At 45.4% G+C, this 16,175-nt stretch overlaps 1 protein-coding gene across 1 annotated transcript in view; it reads left to right on the top strand.

Annotated features, from left to right (window-relative positions):
- The first annotated feature begins 282 nt into the window (after window positions 1–282).
- The window catches only part of FHAD1 (forkhead-associated (FHA) phosphopeptide binding domain 1), a 216,523-nt gene continuing 200,630 nt past the window's right edge, over window positions 283–16,175 (top strand). Inside the window, exons 1-2 of the mRNA XM_006866421.1 lie at window positions 283–354; window positions 470–676. Of these exons, the coding sequence (XP_006866483.1) occupies window positions 283–354; window positions 470–676 (279 nt within the window). The remainder of the gene's footprint in view (window positions 355–469; window positions 677–16,175) is intronic.

The raw sequence follows: 16,175 nt of genomic DNA, 5'->3' as shown, positions 1-16,175 counted from the left end.
AACAACAACAACACCGTCATTACATACCCCCTTAATTATACGTGTCCTATTTCATGCACTTGTCACTGTCCTTGTAGGTTTGTAGTTGTTTGCTGACTGGCGTTTGTGACCTACGTTTGGACCATTTCTGCTTCCTACCCTACCATTCATGACAAACAAAAATACACCTGTGTGGGATCAGGGAACTAGAAAACGGTCAATTTGTTGGCCAAGCATTTGCTCTGAAGATTCCCCTAGTTACCTTTGCCTGTGCCTTGCTCAATTCTTCACCCAACAGCTTGGATGAAGTACCTCTTGCTGGGTCCAGAGTCAGACAGAGCTGAGCACATATTTCAGTTCCAGCCCTTACTACCTGTGTGTGGCCCTGTGCAAGTCACTTAACCACTCTGACCCTCTGGCTATGAAGTGAGGGTTCTGGTGACGTTAATGTACATGTCACAATCATTATTTTTCTTCTTGTGCATTTCAGTCTGCGGATATCGACAACCACCACGCCCTCATTGAATACAACGAGTCCGAGAGCAGTTTTATCCTCCAGGACTTCAATTCCCGCAACGGCACTTTCGTCAATGACTGCCACATCCAGAATGTGGCTGTGAAGCTGTTACCCGGGGACATCCTGAGGTTTGGGTCTACAGGGCTGACCTACGAATTGGTCATCGAAAACCCACCCTTGGTGAGTCCCGGTGGTTGCGGGGAAGCGGAAGTGGCGGTGCTGTGTGGCCTTCCCGGTAGTCTAGTATTCAGATACATCAGAGGGCTAGCTTTCAGTCTCATCTCACGCTGTGCACACAAGTGACAGCAGATGTCAGACCAAGTTCAAACCCTTCACGTGGATCTTGGGAGCTCCTGTCAGAGGAGAGAGTCTTCACTCCCTCTCCTGGCCTTTGTTGGATTACACCCAATCGTGGCATGGTTGTTGGTGTTAAGTTGTTAAGTCGGTTCCGACCCATAGCGACCCTGTATAGGGTTTCCGAGGAGCAGCTGGTGAGCTTTAACCGCTGACCTTGCAGTTCAAATGGCTTTGCAGTCTGGTGCAATAACCCACAGCGCCACACCAGGACTCCTTTGTGGCATGGTGGCCATCACACACAAAAATACCACACATCCATTGCCATCTAGTGTGACTGTGTGTTACAGAGCAGAACTGTGCCCCATAACATTTGAGTACTGCAAATGATAAAGCAGATGACTATTCACTGAAAGACTGGTGGTTCGAACCTAGCCACTCACTGGCACCACAGAAGACAGGCCTGGATTTGCTTCCACAAGGTCCCAGCCTTGCAAGTCCTCTGAGGCACAGTTTTGCTCCAATACATGGGGCCGCTGTGAGTCAGAAACCTCTTCATAACAACTGACAACAACAATCTTTATGGAAGGACATTGCCAGACCTTTCTTCTGTGGTGCCAGTGAGTGGGTTCAAACTGCCAACCTCCAGGTAAGTCACCGAATGGGGACCATTTTCACCACCCAGAAGAGGTAACATTTTCCTGAGAATGTACAGCTTCATGAGCACACAAAGGTGCAGGCTTCTGACATTTCAGAGATGGCTCTTTCGTTTGGGGACAAATCATCTCTCCTCAGCCTCCTGACTCTGACCAGCGTTCTGTGTATCCCTGGTTGTCAGCTGTCTCATCGGTCCTTGGCATGTGGCATTATGAAAGAATAGCTGTAAAACAAGAAACTCAGTGCCCAGCCCCAAGTAGACCCCAAACACATGGTTGTTGTTGTTGTTAAACCCCAGAGCAGGAATGTTCCTGGGGTCCTGGCCTAAATTACAGCCCCGACTTAAGCGACATCTAACACAAAGGTTGCCCTTAAGAACTTACTCACAAGGAACCTGAGGTTCCCCTGGGAAGCAGTACAGGAGAGAGGTTAGTGACACAGGCTTGTGTCCAATCCCCAGTCCTGCCTCTTACTCTGTGTTCTCTTGAGCAATCCATTTGACCCTTCTGGGCCTCGGTTTCCACATTTCTAAAATGAGGCTGATAACAGCAGTGACTTCAGACTTATTTTGAGGGTTGAATGCGGTGATGATGATTATAAAACTCTTCACACAGTGCTTAGCTCTTGGTGAGCAGAGAGTTAATATCTTCGGTGTGGTTCACTCAGATGGAATGTTTCACCCATTCGCCACCACCAAGAAAGTGGCAGAGACTTCAGAGCTCAGCAGCCTAGAATCTTTTCTGGGACAAGTTTGGGTAAGAAGAAATTAGATTAGAGACTCTAGCCAGAATCCCGAGGTTTAAAGCATGTACTCTGATAAGTTTTGACCCAGAAATGCACAGGTAAAACCTTCACATAATGGAGATAGTGGCTATCCATCACCCCAAAAGCCTCCTCCTTCGGGACACTGCATGTGTTTCTTTGCTTTTAACAGGTTTATTGGAATATACTACATTGTTGTTGTATGCCGTTGCGTCGGTGCTGACTCATAGTGACCCTGTATAGGGTTTCCAGGAGCAGCTGGTGGGTTTGAACCACTGACCTGTGGTTAGCAGTCCAGTGCTTACCCTGAAGTGCCACACTTATTGTTGTTGTTAAGTGTCGTTGAGCTGGTTTAACCCATAGCGACCCTGTATAGTGTTTCTGAGGAGCGACTGGTGAGCTTGAACCACCGATCTTGCAGTTCAAACAACTTTGCAGTCCAGCGCATTAACCCACAGCACCACAGCTGGACTCCACAGTGCCACACTAGGACTCGACTATACTATACATTAGGAGCTCTGGTAGCGTAGTGGTTACGAATCAGGCTGTTAATCTCAACGCCAGCAGTTCAAAACTACCAGCAGTTCCATGGGAGAAAGATGAGACTTTCTGCTCCTGTAAAGATTTACAGCCTCGGAAACCCTGTGCAGGTCTCTATGGGTCGGAACCAACTCAACAGCACATAACAACAACAACACACTACACATATCATAAAATCCACCCATTTTCAGTGTACAATTGAAAAAACGTTAGTTTATTTAAACAGTGTGTTGTTGTTGTTGTTATGTGCCATCGAGTCGTTTCCGACCCATAGCGACCCTGTACAGAGTTTCCGAGGGTGTAAATCTTTACAGGAGTAGAAAGCCTCATCTTTCTCCCGCGGAACAGTGTGTAACCATCATTAATTATCTACTTACAGAACATTCCCCTCACCCCAAAAAGAAACCTCAGGGGCACTGCATTTAAGATGTGATTCTTGTAATTAGACAAGTATGGGAACGAGCGGTTAATGTAGCTTTCGAAGAGCTCTCCCTCCTGACAGTGGGGGAGGAAGAAGAAGTTGTGTGTTTTTTTTAAGAAAGAGACAACAGGGTTTCTGGCATTGGAATGAGGAATCCTGGGGTGGTACAAATGCTTAAGCTCTAGAATGCTAACCAAACGGTGGGCTGTTTGAGGCCACTCAGAGGTGCCTTGAAAGAAAGGCCTGGTGATCTGCTGTCAAAAGGTCACGGCCATGAAAAGCTTATGGAGGACACTTCTACGTCACAACACATGGGACTGCCATGAGCTGGAAATGGCTTTAAAACAACTAGTTGTTTTTGATGTTTTTACCCACTTTGTAAGGTATAGTGTAAACAGTTAACACTCATCTGCTAACTGAAAGGTTGGAGGTATAACTCCACCTGGAGGCACCTTGGAAGAAAATCCTGGCGATCTACTTGTGAAAAAAACTGGCCATTGAAAACCCTATGGTGCTAGCAGTTTGCTCTGGCACATTTGGGGTTGCCGTGAGTTGGAATCAGTTCAACAACTACTGGGTGTGTGTGGTATCTCATTGGTACTGTGATGAGTAACAAAGAACACTGTGCTAAACAATTTACCTACTTTCCTTGCTTTCATGCTCACAACAACCTCAAATTCCAATTTGCAGATGGAATCGAAAACTCAGAGAGGTTAAGCAATTTTCCCAAGGTCACACAGCTAATCAGTGCACATTAAACTCTATCCTCTCTTGAGACAGGGGAGGGAAGAAAACCAATTAGTCTGGTGCTAGCTAGAACAATACCATAGACGGATGTTCAAGATAACAGCAAAGCACAATTTCACCATCATTTGACTTCTCCTGAATTCTGCCCATCTGCATTTCTAATTACAGTTGCACTTGGCTGCATTCTACAAGGCCTGCAGGTAGCTGCAAAGCTTCTCCCCTGGTCTGGGCTCAGGGCACCTGGGTAGTGTTGCTCCACAGCCTGAACCTCCCAGGGAGGAGTCAAACCTCCTCTGCTTCTGCTGAGCCCTCCCCACTTGTGTATCTCCCCCATCCCCAACCCCAACCCTCCCGCACTCCCAGACTCACAAAAGTGCTCTGGACTCACTCTCAGAATGTACCTAGGTCAAGAGACTTTTATAGAAGCATCCTCTTAGAGACCCCATGAGACAGAGCAGAACGACCTTATAGGGTTTCCTAGGCTGTAACCTTTATGGAAATAGAATGCCAGGTCTTCTCTTCCCTGGAACCTCTAGGCAGATTCGAACCACCAACTTTTCAGCTAGCAGCATAGCGAGCATTTAACCTTTGTACCACTCCGTTAGCATCCTCCAAGCTGCCATTAATGGAGGGGTCCCTCCCGGCCTGAGTGAGGGGCAGTCCCATGGACTATCGGTTGTGTTCATTTTTGCTGGCCCAGACCTGCAGGCTAAAATAAAAAAGGTACTAAAGAGTCATTCTCACCGAATCTTGGGGTGCAGTTTTCCCAAGTGTGGCTGTCTTGATCTCTGCTTGCTCCAGTGTCTGATTGATTTGGGGTAGGGGGGTCCTGCCAGGCATGAGTTTTTCATTTTCCCATGGGATAAACTTTTCTGCAAGTTAATGCACTGGACTGCAACATCGGTTTGAACCACAAAGTTGGCAGTTCAAGTTCCCCAGCTGCTGCTTGGAAACTCTATATGGGGTCACTATGAGTCAGAATTGACTCGACGGCACTTAACAACAACAACCACATGGTATTACTACATTATTAATTATTAATCCATTAGTCCTGGTGTGGTGCTGTAGGATAAGCACTGGACTGTTAACCACAAGATCAGTCTTCTCCTTAGAAACCCTGTATGGGTCACTATGAGTTGGGACCAATTTGATGGCATTTAACAACAACAGAAATAGTATTTAAAAAAAACACACACACACAAACCATTGTTGTTGAGTTGGTGATGACGCATGGAGATGCCATGTGTTATGAGTAAGAGTAAAGTTTTCTTGGCTTTAAGCTTATGGAAGCAGACGGTGGTGGTGGTGGTTGTGTGCCTTGGAGTCGGTTCCCACTCATAGCTACCCTGTGTAGGGTTTCCAAGGCTGTAAATCTTGACAGGAGCAGAAAGCCTCATCTTACTCCTGCGGAATGGCTGGTAATTTCGAACTGCTGACCTTGAGGTTTGCAGCCCAACTCCTAACCATTACGCTACCAGAGCTCCTATGGAAGCAGATAGCAAGGCTTTTTTTTTTTCTGTGGTGCCTCTAGGTGGGTTAGTACCACCAGCCTTTTGGTTAGTAGTCAAGGGCACACCGTTTGTAAATTGCTTAGTGCAGCACAAATTAGCAGGAGCTAGCACGTTAGAAGCCCTGTTGCTTCATTTTGTGAGCATTCCTTTGGACAGGAAACTGCTCAAGAGCTCCCTGGTATCAGGTGAATTGGTGTTGTTAAGTGCTGTGGAGTCAGTTTTGACTTAGGGTTTCCAAGGAGCAGCTTGTGAGTTTAAACTGCCAACCTTGTGGTTCCCAGTCCGATGCTGATCCTACAGCCACACCTGGAGTCCAGGTGAATACATTTTCATATACATGACTCACGGAATGGCATCCAAGGTGGGAAGGGAAAAAAGAAAAAAACCTCTTGGTAGTTGCCTCCAGGATATGCCCAGCAGTAAACTTGTTAATGAGTCCTGGTGTGGTGCTGTGAGTTAATGCACTGTACTGAAAGGTCCACTTGAACCGCAAGGTCACTGGTTCAAACCCACTAGCCGCTTCTCAGAAGCCCTATACAGAGTTGCTATGAGTCAGAACCACTTCATGTAACTTAACAACAACACTTGCTACAGTCATAGTTTGGCAAAGAACAGTCAGCAGTACAGTGGACAAAGCTTCAAGGGCACCATTCACACATTCATGTCATAGTCCTGGGGACCACACCCCCATGAGTTTTGGGGGGTTGGGCACAACCTGCATGGTTTTCATTATGACTTGGCGGAATGCTTACAGAGCAAATTGGTTTTCCATTCTGCAGTTCATACACACATTTTTGTGTGACATTGATGGATGTAAAATCCCCACACAGTGTAAACGCAGCCTTCCATGAATTTCTCAGTCTGTCTTCCTTCTTTCCTATCCCTTCCTGCCTTCTGTGCTCCATCCCTGGGCACATCTCATAGGGTTAGTTGCTATGTACAATGTCTTGAATTAGCCATTAAGTAATAACAGGAAGTCATCCTCAGAATCCCATGTGTGAAATTGAATTCACAGAATTAGACATGCCTGCCCTATCCTGAGACTTGATTGTGGCTTTTTTGGTTTGTTTTTGGTTTGTTTGTTTGTCTTTTAATGCATTTTGATATCCATAAAGGCAGTTGTGAAAATCGGGCTGTCCTGTGGCGCTGTAGGTTAAGCACTGGACTGACTGCTAACCTCAAGGTTGGTGGTTCAGACCCACCAGTCGCTCCTCAGAGACCCTACACAGGGTCGCTATGAGACAGTGCTGACTCAATGGCACTTAGCAACAACATCAATAGTAAGGAGTTCTAGTGGCTCAGTGGTTAAGCTCTCAGCTGCTAACTAAAAGGTTGGAGGTTCAGACCCACCAGCTGCTATGCTAGAGGAAGATGTAGCAGTATAGATGACAGCCTTGGGAGCCCTGTGGGGCAGTTCTAAAGGACCCTGTAGGGTCACTGTGAGTCAGAATTGACTCAGTGACAGTGGATTGAATATCAACAGCAGTGGTGTTCATATAAAGCAGCTAGAAGTGGAAACGGTATTTCACTAAAGCATGTAAATAGTGCATTTTTCTGCTCTGAAAATGGCAAATCTAAATGGAAAAGAGGGAGGAAGCCTGAGGCCACAAATACTGTGTAAGTTGTCTCATGAGAGCTCTGAAGCTCTTTGGCTGCTGTTTCCCTCTCATGGTGCTTGGCTCTACCGGCAGTGATTCAAGATGGGGCTCTGGACTATCCTGAAAGAGAAGTGTCAGCTGTCAAGGTTGGGGACAGGGTGAGCTGCCCATGCGTGACTTTCCCTTTAACCTGCTCTGCCCTGGTCCTGTCCCAGCCAGAGACACCCACACCATGTGACATTTGGTTATCATCCTTCACACCCCGTCTTGACATCATGCCCAATGCAAAGTGCGCCCTCTACTAGCTTGTCTTTGCTGCTGCTTGCTTTAATGAGGAAGCTCTGCAATTGGCTGCTACCCTAAAGCTTGGCAGTTGGAACTGACCCAGTGGTGCTGCGGAAGGAAGTCCTGGTAATCTGCTTCCCTAAAGAGTCCGTAAAGACTACAGACAAGAAAATGCTATGGATCAGTTCACCATGAGTCAGAATCAACTCTACAGCCACAGTTTGGTTTGGTATTTGGTTCTGCTGGAGTGCAGTGAGGAAAACAAGGACGTTGGAGTCAGACCGACCCAAGTTCACATTCCACCTGCAACTTTTGTAACTTCTCTGAGCCTCAGTTTCCAGTTTCTACTAAGCAGGTGGCAAGTTTTTTCCTGGTCCCTCTCGCTCTCGGGGGTGTGTGGGTTAAAGAATTAGTCCTACCAAGTCACTGCTTCTCAATCACTCACAAACAATAAATGAGCATTCACTCAGAAGCTCTTTGGAGTCCTAATGTGGCTTAATGCGCTGGTCTGCGAAGTCGGTTTGAACCTCAAGGTCGGCAGTTCAAGTTCACCAGCTGCTCCTCGGAAACCCTATACAGGGTCACTATGGGTCAGAACCAACTCGACGGCACTTAACAACAACAACAACAGAAGCTCTTTATTGCAAAGCAAAAGTACACGTTAGAGAGAGAAGCAGAACTGTCTCCGCGAGTGGAGAAGAAAGACCCTTTGGGATTGGGGTGCACTGGCTTATAAAAGTATGGGGTCTCCTCTTCCAAGAGTGGGCTAATACATATTGATTAAGAGGAGTGGTGTGTTTAATATTCATTGATTTTTAGAAAAGGGGCACAGGCTTCTTGGAAACGAAGTGCCTTCTGCAGTTGTCAGCTCTAAGCACTATCTTCATGGGGTGTCTGCCTGTAACCAGCCGCTTCCCTCTATCAGGGTTTCGGGTCCTGATAGCCTTATCTCTGTCTCCAGCTGTTCCTCTTAATGTTACTATTCTTATTGGACTAGAGATGTCCTCCCCCTTGTCTTGATTCCTGTCCAGTAGGAGAGGACTCATGGCAAAGGCAAGGATGAAGGAGGTCCAGGGCCCAGTGGTCTTAACCTGTCCCTGACACAGGTCCCTATTCATCGCAGGCTTCTTTTCCCCCTTCAGAATCTTTAGAGAGGTCATTGGAACCACTCCTAGCATGTTATTAATGGATGCTCTGGTATGGTGCTGGAGGATTTAAGCACTGGACCACAAGGTCAGTTTGAACCCACAAGGTCAATGATTCAAATCCACCAGCCGTACCTCGGAAACTCTATACAGGGTCCCTATGAATTGGGACTGACTTGATAGCACTGAACAACAACAGTAAAGAGGCTCAGAGACTCCCCAATGTTACATATCTGTCACAGAGCAGTCAGAATTCAAATCCCAATTTCCTGAGTCCTAGACTAACAGCACAGGGTGCCTTGTGGACGTGAGAGTCCAGGTCACTGGCCATGACCTGCAGGATGGTTAAGGGGGGCTCTGCAAATCCCAGACCTACTACCATTTCACCTACTGATAGGGGATGAGGTGATATAACATGAAGATAAAAAAGGAGAGCCACTGATAATAATTTCTATCATTAGCTTCTTCATTTGCCTCCAAGAGCCTCCTTTTGCCTGGGATATGCTTAAGTTTCTGGACAAACTCAACCCTTTTGGTTTCTTTTTTTGATGATGATAAAGTCTGATAGCTAATGCTTATGGGACACTCAGGATTATGTGCCAGGAGATGTTCTAAGCATATCACATTCAATTCTCACAAACAAAGAAGTCGCTGTTATCACTGTTGCTTTGCTTTGCAAGTGAGACACAAAGTAAGACACTCATCAGTCATGCAAAGCCATTCATGAGAGGCAGAAGAGGAACTTAAGCGCAATTGTGTTTAATGCTAGTCTTAACTGTTGTTGTTGTTAAGTGCTTTATCAAGTTGGATCTGACTCATAGTGACCCTGTACAGGGTTTCTGAGGAGCAGCTGGTGGGTTTGAACTGCTGACTTGGATCTTGTGATTCGCTGTCCAGTGCTGATCCTATAGCGCCACACCAGAAGTCCAACTAGAGAGGTTGGCAAACTGTGGCCCTTAGGCCAAACCCAGGTCATCATCTGGTTTTGTAAATAAAGTTTTATTAGGACACAGACTCACTCATTCATGTCCCTTTTGTTCATTGTTGCTTTCCCACTATGAGGACAGAGGTGAGCCATCATAACAGTGACCTTGTAACCAGCAAAGCTACAAATCTTTACTGCCTGGCCCTTTACAGAAAATGTTTGCTGATCCCTGCTCTTAACACGGCTATTTCGCCATTTTCATTGTTAATGTTTCTAAAAGTAGAGCTAAAAAGTATACATAGAGAAAGAACTAACTCGTATTGCATTCCTACTGTCTTTCAAGAACTGCACTAACTGATAGTTGACCTAGTTAACTGAAGAATTAAAAAAACCCAACAAACTGAAAAATAGGTTTTGAACATTATGCCCATTATCTCTTTAAGACAAAGCTGGGAAATCTGTGTTCGAAATATACCATACCCGTTACCACTGAGTTGATTTCAACTCAGCAAGACCCCATGTTGCAAAGTAGAGTTGTGCTCCGAGGAGTTATCACCGGCTGTGACCTTTCAGGAGATTGATGAGTTTTCTTACTCTGGGTGTATTTGAACCACCAACCTTTTGGTAAGATCAGCAAGCCGACTTGGGTTATGTTCCCTCCCATGGAGCCACAGGGACCCACCAGACTCACATGAACTCAGAATTGGGGGGTGGGATAGGGTAGAGAAGTATTCTCTCCTCCTAGAAAATTAGGGGACCATCTAGAAGGAGGAATGAGTGGAGAGCAGACATACATACACAAAATTTTCATGACACAAGAAAGTGTTCCTACTGAATGAATCTCCCTAACACATCTGTCAAAGAGTCCTAGTGATGTAATGAGTTACATATTGGGCTACTAACCACAAGGTCAGCAGTTCAAGTCCACCAGCCCCTCCAGGGGAGAAAGATGAAGCTGTGTCTTTCTGTAAAGATTTATAGTCTCAGAAACCCAATGGAGCAGTCCCCCAGGGTCACTTTGAATCAGACTTGACTTAATAGCAGCAATGGAATCCATCTGTCCATTTACTACACTTGGTAGCATGCATATCGCTATAATATGGAAAGCTATGCCACCAGTATTTCTTATACCTGCAGGGTCATCTGTGATGGAAAGGTGTCAGCAGAGCTTCCTGATTAAGACTAGGAAGAAAGATCTGGTGATCCACTTCTAAACATTGAACAATGAAAACCTTATGGATCACAACAGCATATTACCCAATATAGTTCTGGAAAATGAGTCCCCTAGTTTGGAAGGCAAGGAGCTTTGGTAGCATAGTGGTTGGATATGAGTTGAGCTGCTAATCTCATGGTCCGCAGTTCGAAACTACCAGCTGTTCTGTGGGAGAAAGATGAGACTTTCTGCTCCCATAAAGATTTACAACCTCAGAAACCCTATACAGGGTCGCTATGAGTCAGAACCAACTCCACGGCACATAACCACCACCACCACCAGGTTGGAAGACACTCAAAATACACACAGGCTGCAACTGTGGGCTTAAGCATACCTACGATTGTGAAGATGTTGCCGGAAGGAACAATGTAAGGTTCCTTTGTACATGGGATAGCCGTGAGTTTAAATAAACTCAACAGCAAAGGACAATAACAGTGAGATTGGGAGCCAGGAGGTTGAAAGAAGAAAATGTCAATGCATCCACTTCTCAACTGGGAAAGTCCAAGACTGATTTCCAAGGAAGCAGAGTAGTTTATTTTTCTCTTCTGGTGACAGGGTGTGATGAAACTGAGAATCTCAGAGTTGGGGGACAGTCACCTGTCCTTAGGAAAGGCAATGTTTCTATCTTTGTTGTTATTGTTAAATGTCATCGAGTTGGTTTTGACTCATAGTGACTGTATGTAAGGTTTCTGAGGAGTGGTCAATGAGTTTGAACTGCTGACCTTGCGTTTTAAACCGACATTGCACTCCAGCGTATTAACCCACAGCGCAGCACCAGAACTCCATCCTCATGGGGCCTTTAAAAAGATCCTGTGCTTGAGAAGGACATGGACTTTGCATATAACTAGGACTGGTTCAAGAGCAAAGATGTCAGTTTAAGGACTAAGGTGCGCCTGACCCAAGCCATGGTATTTTCAGTAGCCTCATATATATGTGAAAGTTGGAAAATGAACAAGGTAGATTGCCGAAGAATTGATGCATTTCAGTTATGGTGTTGGAGGAGATTATTCAAAGTGCCATGGACCACCAGAAGAACAAATAAATCTCTGTTGGAAGAAGTACAGCTAGAGTGCTCCTTGGAAGCCAGGATGGTCATACATTGGACATATCATCAAAAGGGACCAGTCCCTGGAGAAGGACATCATGCTTGGTAAAATGGACCATCGAGTAAGAGGAAGACCCCCAAGGCGATGGATTGGCCCAGTGACAGCAGCAGTGGGCTCAAATGTAGCAGCAATTGTGAGGATGACGCAGGACTGGGCAGTGTTTTGTTCTGTTGTGCATCGGGTTGCTGTGAGTTGGTACTGACTCCATGGTTCCTAACAACAATAACAACAACAGGCCTGGATAAAGGAGCCCCAGTGGTGCAATGGTTAAACTTTCAGCTGCTAATTAAATACCCAGCAGCCATTCCAAGGGCAAAAAGACCTGGCAACTTGCTTCCCCTAAGAAACCTATGGGACAATTCTCCTCTGCCCCAAAGGATTGCTGTGCATCAGAATGGACTCAACAGCACACAACAGTAACAACAGGGCTGGGTAACTATTGACTGAGTGACAAGACAGTTTGTTCACTTCAGAACAAACAGCTCCCAACTCGATCATGTAGTAGCATTTTCCTCTATACTGTACGTGTACAAGCCCTGTGCGTGTACCTGCTCATGTGATGGGAAACTCTGTGACCATGTTTTTTAATATCAAAGGAAGAGGGCCCAGGGCAGCCCACAGCACACAGAAAGCCTCTCAAGATTCACATTGTCACCAAGTATCCACAGACCAAACCAACAGCATCAGGGAGGAGAGAGGGCTGAGCTCAGGCTGAAGCCTTGATATCCTGGTGCAGCAGAGCACAGACCCAACCCAGAAACCTCAGCCTGCGGCTGCTTCCTGTTTGTTCTGGAAGATCACATTCTCTCTCCATCCTGTAGCCACAGCACTGCTTTTCTTAACTTTGCTTCACGATCTTCCATTCACTGGCTGAATTAAAGTCGGCTATGTCTAAGGGTGCTGTTGAGTCCATTTCCAAGGAGCTGCTGGTGAGCTTGAACTGGTGACCTTGTGGTTCAGATGACTTTGCAGTCCATCACATTAACCCACAGTGCCACACCAGGACTCCAACATGTCTAGGGGTTATGGTGTTAGAAGAGGATAATAAAAATACCACAGGCTGCCAAAAAAACAAACAGATCTGTGTTGGAACAAGTACAGCCAGAGTGCTCCTTGGAGGCTAGGATGGCCAGACTTTTGCAAAAATCATGTGTTCTCTCTTCTCCCCTCAGTTTATGGACTGACCAAGAAGCTATTAGGACTTGAAAGAAAAAGAAAAACCTTAAACAGGAAGACTTACAAAGACAAGATAGTAAGATAGGCTAAGACATAGTTGTTATTAGGTGCCATTGAGTGTGTTCCAGACCCCACACACAGTGAAACGAAACACTGTCCAGTCCTGGGCCCTCCCTGTGATCGATTAACAGTTGGACTGTTGTGACTCACAAGGTTTTCACTGGCTGATATTTTGGAAGTAGGTCACCCGGTCTTTCTTCCTGGTCTTAGTCTAGAAATTCTGCTTAAACCCATTCTTCATCCTAACAACACACAGGCCTCCACTGACACACAGGTGGTGGCTACACATGAGGCACACTGGGTGGGACTTGAACTCTGGTCTCCAGCATGGAAGGTGAGAATTCTACCACTGGACCACCATTGACCCCAGAATGCAGTTGTTGTGTTATTGTTAAGTGCCGTGGAGTTGGTTCTGACTCATAGCAACCTTGTATAAGGTTTCCAAGGGACAGCTGGTGGGATTGAATCGCCTAATTTGCAGTTAGCAGTTAATTGCTTATCTTACTTCACCACACCAGGACTTCAAAAGATTGGGCCGTTGTTGTTGTTAAGTGTTGTCAACTTGGTTCTGACTCATTGCGGTTCAAACTGACCTTGTGGTCCAGGGCTTTGTCCTACAGCGCCACACTGGAATGCAGTTAGATTTCCTTTAGCCTACATTTTAGGCTCCAAAATGTTAAAATAATGTATATGTAGCTTGACTCTTCTATGTTCTAAAACGGATAATCCTGGTTTCTCAAATTGAAAATCTTGAACATCATTTGTCCTTTTCCTGGGGTCTTAAAAATGTGACCTCATTTTGAATTATAGAGGCTCCCTAAGTGCAGTAAAAGGAGCTCTGGTAGCGTAGTGGTTACGAGTCGGGCTGCCAACCTCAAGGTAAGCAGTTCAAAACTACCAGCAATTCCACGGGAGAAAGATGAGGCATTCTGCTCCCATAAAGATATAGCCTCAGAAACCCTGTGCAGGGTCGCTATGAGTCAGAACTGACTCTGCGGTACTTAACAACAACAAACAAGTGCAGTAAGGCAAGCAGGCCGTTTGCTCCTTCATTAAACAGTCCCATTGCTTGCTCTAAGCTCTACTGTCTGTATCCTGGCTTGTGCAATCAGCTGCTCCTCTGTGCTGTGGCTAATGTATTTCCTGACTCCTTGCTCCTTCCAGTCATTACAGTTATGTAGTTATGAGTAAAACAGCCCTAGTGGTGCAGTTGTTAAGCACTCAGCTGCCAAACAAAAGGTCATCAGTTCAAATCCACCAGCTGCTCTGTCGGAGAAAAATGTGGTAGTCTGCTTAGCCTCGGAAACCCCATGGGGCAGTTCCACTCTGTCCTTCAAGCTTGCTATGAGTCAGAGCCACTCAGGAGGTTATGAGTAGAATGAGAAGAAAGACTAAGTTCTCTTATGAGTAAGCTACATTCATAGTTGCTTTGTGTGTTGTGTGTGTGTGTGTTTTTTTGTATGCAACTATATTTGTTTTGTACTATATTTTTTTCTGTCAACTCAGAGGCCGTTAAAGAAAAATAAATGTTTTGTTTTGCAATGGTTGCAGAAAAGGTATAATGATAGTGCCGAAAGCTCCTATATAACGTCTCCTATTTTCCCCACTACTAACATTTTGCTAATTTATCATTTGTGTTTGTTGTTAGTGGTCATGATTCTGCCTCATGGAGACTCCATGTGCTTCATTGGGTTCTCAAGGCTTTGATCTTTTGGGAGCAGATCGCCAGGACTATCTTATAAGGTGCCTCTGGGTAGGTTTGGACCACCAACCTTTTGGCTAATAGTCAAGCACTTAGCCATTTGCACAGATCAGGGACCTTATGTAACCACAGTAGTTGTCTGTCTAAAAACCAACACTAGTACATTAGTACTCATTAAATTTCAGGATCCTGAATTCATTCCAGGGAGCCTTTTTGTGTTTACTTGTCAAAATTTTTACACTCTTCCGGTCTGTGACAGTTTTTCAGTCTTTCCATGTTTGTCATGGCCTTGTCAGTCTTGAGGAGTACTGGCCAAGTGTCCCGTAGAAAGTCCCTCAATCTGGGTTTATCTGACGTTTTTCTCTGAATAGACTAAGTTTATGGACTTTCAGAAAAAATACTACAAGAAGTCGTGAAGTCCGTTTCTAATCCCATCTTGTGAGGGCTATGTGATATCTCATGAGCACCCTGGTGACGTTACCCTTCATCATTTGGTTAAGGTGATTTTGGCCCGGTTTCTGCACTGTTAAGTTACTCTTTTTCCCTTTCTATACTCTATTCTTTAGGAGCTCTGGTAGCATAGTGGGTTACGATTTGGGCTTCTAACCACAAGGTCAGTAGTTCGAATCCACCAGCTGCACCGCAGGAGAGAGATGAGGCTCTGTGCTCCTGTAAAGATTTACAGCTTTGGAAACCCTATTCAGGGTCACTATGAGTTGGAATTTTCTCTATAACACATAGCCACCACCACCATCATACTTAATTCTTTAAGCAAAGCTCTAATTATAGCCCACTGTCAAATGAATGGGTGAGGAAGGACCGTGTGGGAATTAAGCTCCACCTCCTGGAAGAAGCAGTACCTAAATATATGACCGTATTTTCTCAAATAATGCGCCCATGAAAACAATACATATAACATGCATAATTCACATAGGAATTACATTATTTGCATAAAATACGGTAAACTTTTCCATAAGCAAGTCTCTTTCCCCACGTACGTATCCACTCAGACATGGTAATGGTGGTTATGTGCCATGGAGTTGGTTCTGACTCAGAGCGACCCTGTACATGGTTTCCGGGAATCTTTGCATGAGCAGAAAGCCTCATCTTTCTCCTGTGGAACTGCTGGTAGTTTCAAACTGCTTAAGGTTCACAGCCCGATTCGTAACCACAACTCTACCAGAGCTCCTTTGTATCAGCATGGACTCATGTATATTTATTTGATACTTTGCACTACTGTCCAGTTGTTTACTTCGTTGCTCACACTGGCCCAGAATCAGCTATTGAGAGCTCTGTCGGCTGGGTTGCTGAGTCTCTGACACACTCCTTTGTTTTCTGAGCATTTTCTTTGTTGTTGTTATTAGGTGCCATCAAGTCGGTACCAACTCACAGCGACACTACGCACAGCAGAACAAAACACTGCCCGATCCTGGGCCAACCTCATCATCGTTACCACGCTTGAGCCCATTGATGCTGCCACTTTGCCAATCCATCTCGCTGGGGGTCTTCCTCTTTTTCTCTGACCCTCCACCTTACC

Source organism: Chrysochloris asiatica, unplaced genomic scaffold (genome assembly GCF_000296735.1).
Source record: "Chrysochloris asiatica unplaced genomic scaffold, ChrAsi1.0 scaffold00090, whole genome shotgun sequence".
Classification (NCBI taxonomy): domain Eukaryota; kingdom Metazoa; phylum Chordata; class Mammalia; order Afrosoricida; family Chrysochloridae; genus Chrysochloris; species Chrysochloris asiatica.
The sequence above is the reverse complement of the archived record's forward strand: the minus strand, read 5'-3'. Positions and strand labels throughout refer to the sequence as shown.